The following is a 2073-nucleotide window of genomic DNA, read 5'->3' on the forward strand; positions in this document are numbered from 1 at the left end:
TCCTAAAAATGGAACTGCGGAATACATCGCAAAGCAAGGGTTATGTATACATATAGATATGTGCTAATGTTAACGTTAATGTTGATTCTTATGTTAAAAAAACAAATATGTATGTACAGTTTATGGAGAAATAATGTAGGCAATTACGTATGTAGAGTCGTTTAAGTTGCCACAAGGAGCAACTAACATTGCAGGTAGCACTTACATTTGTATATGCATTTAGACTTATGGGATCTCAGTAGAAAGGTATTTTCACACTGTTTTTATTTCTGTCCAAAAAAAATCATTGGTGTCCCAATTTAATTTTTTTTCCAAATACCAACACATCTTAATTCAACTTTGAATGACGTTCGTTCATCCTACCTTTCTCTTTCATCCTTTGAATGAGTTTATTAGCAAAGAAATAAAAAGGGTGAGAGGATACCTTTCCACCGACACCTCTTAAGTCTAAATCAGAAGAGTTTAGGCTCAGTTATTCAAGTTTTTCTTATACCAATCTTTGAAAAAAAGTTAAAAACAGCATCAAAAATCTCATAATTACGATTCCGTTCAAATTTTTTTTTGTAAATATTTTTATGCAAATTTTTTAGGCTTAAGCCGTTTTGTCATTTGAGGGATTTTTTCAAAAAAAAATTTTAACAAACTATTTTTATTCATAAAAACTCTATTTTTGGGTGTTTTTTGAAATTGTTCCAGCTCACTTAAATCTTAATATATTTTCGAAATATTTTGGTGGACGTCTTAAAATATAATAGATTTTATAATTCCAATGGAAAAATAGTACCGATTTTTTTTGTATGGGGAGTGATGCAGTCTAATGTANATTTTTTTTCGTTGGTGACCCTTCCTAATATCGTTTAGTATGTATGTACCACTGGTACATCTGCTACGAAAAAGTTCCAAGTAAACTCGCGGCGCAAATTAACTTTAACCTCAAAATAATTTCACCAAACAAACAAATTTATGCCGGTATTTTTAGCTCGTGCTGTCTCCGCATTAGGTGGGATCACTGATATGTCAGCGCCCGTATCAATTAAAAAATTAAGTTTCGATAACGTATCAAAAATGCGGAGCCGGTGATTTTTGACGACGTCAGGATGTTTGCGAATTCCGGATATCGTCGCAGCCGAGCATTCCTATTGGTTTGTTGCGGTTTTTGCGAACGTACATGGTTCGCGACATTTTGTAGCTTTGTCGCCGAACTTATTATGGTACAAGCAAAAACCGTTCTTGGAAGTACTGTTTTGAGGTACCGTTTTTGAACGTGATAGCGATCTGGCGCGTGGACGGTCCCTAACCTTAAACTGCCTCTGCAAATTGCGTGAAAGTTCCGCAATTTCATCTTTGAGGTTAGCAATATCATTGCGAGATGAGGAGACCATTTCAACTTGGCCTTTGTACCAACCAATAGATTCGGCAATTGAATCAGCCACCTTTACTTTCTCCGTGAGCGGAACTTTCGTTGCGATTATGGCAGCTTGGACGTAAGGAGGAAGTCGCGCTACCCATAAGTCGTGCAACAAACTATCGTTAAGCGTAGTGCCGGCCACGCGCTTCATTTCGCTGAACAATTCGCTTGGTTTTCGGTCGCCCAGAGGCATATCTTTAAGGACGCGTTGTAAGCGGCGTTGCTGGCTTTCAGTGAAGTGGTCGGTTATTCTCTGCTTAATGTATGCGAATTTTTCCGTAAGTGGTGCGGCTTCAATTATCGGTTTCAGCTCCAGTAGTTTATTCGGTGGAAGGCTCGCAAGCGCAATGTGAAACTTCCGTATATCACTGTGCACGAAGATGCCTGAAACCAGAACTCGCTTATCGCGGGGAGTGAAATTCGAGGCGTTCCTCTGTAGCTCTCAAAGATGCTGGTATCTTGACCGCCCGTAATAGTAGTGCTGTCATTTAGAGGCATATTTTATTATCAATACTCTAAACGAAACGCGTGTTGGAAAAGCGGGGTCACCAGTATGGTACGATTAGAATAAAGAACGACTTGCTTCCACGATGATCAAACATTTTTTGAAAAACTCAAAGTCGTGTAAAAATTATCTTTAGGCATCAAGCGAAAAACGTGAACAA

At 38.2% G+C, this 2073-nt stretch overlaps 1 protein-coding gene across 1 annotated transcript; it reads right to left on the reverse strand.

The window, feature by feature from the left end:
* Window positions 1-1168: 1168 nt before the first annotated feature.
* On the reverse strand, window positions 1169-1601 carry LOC108364624 (uncharacterized; the record flags this gene model as incomplete). Its single annotated transcript, XM_017618374.1, has 1 exon — window positions 1169-1601. A coding segment is annotated over exon 1 (433 nt), but the record flags the coding sequence as incomplete, so codon positions are not given.
* Between the last annotated feature and the right edge of the window lie 472 nt (window positions 1602-2073).

The sequence above is a fragment of the Rhagoletis zephyria genome, unplaced genomic scaffold (assembly GCF_001687245.7).
Source record: "Rhagoletis zephyria isolate East Lansing unplaced genomic scaffold, Rhagoletis_zephyria_1.1 Rzeph_scaffold_01608, whole genome shotgun sequence".
NCBI lineage: Eukaryota > Metazoa > Arthropoda > Insecta > Diptera > Tephritidae > Rhagoletis > Rhagoletis zephyria.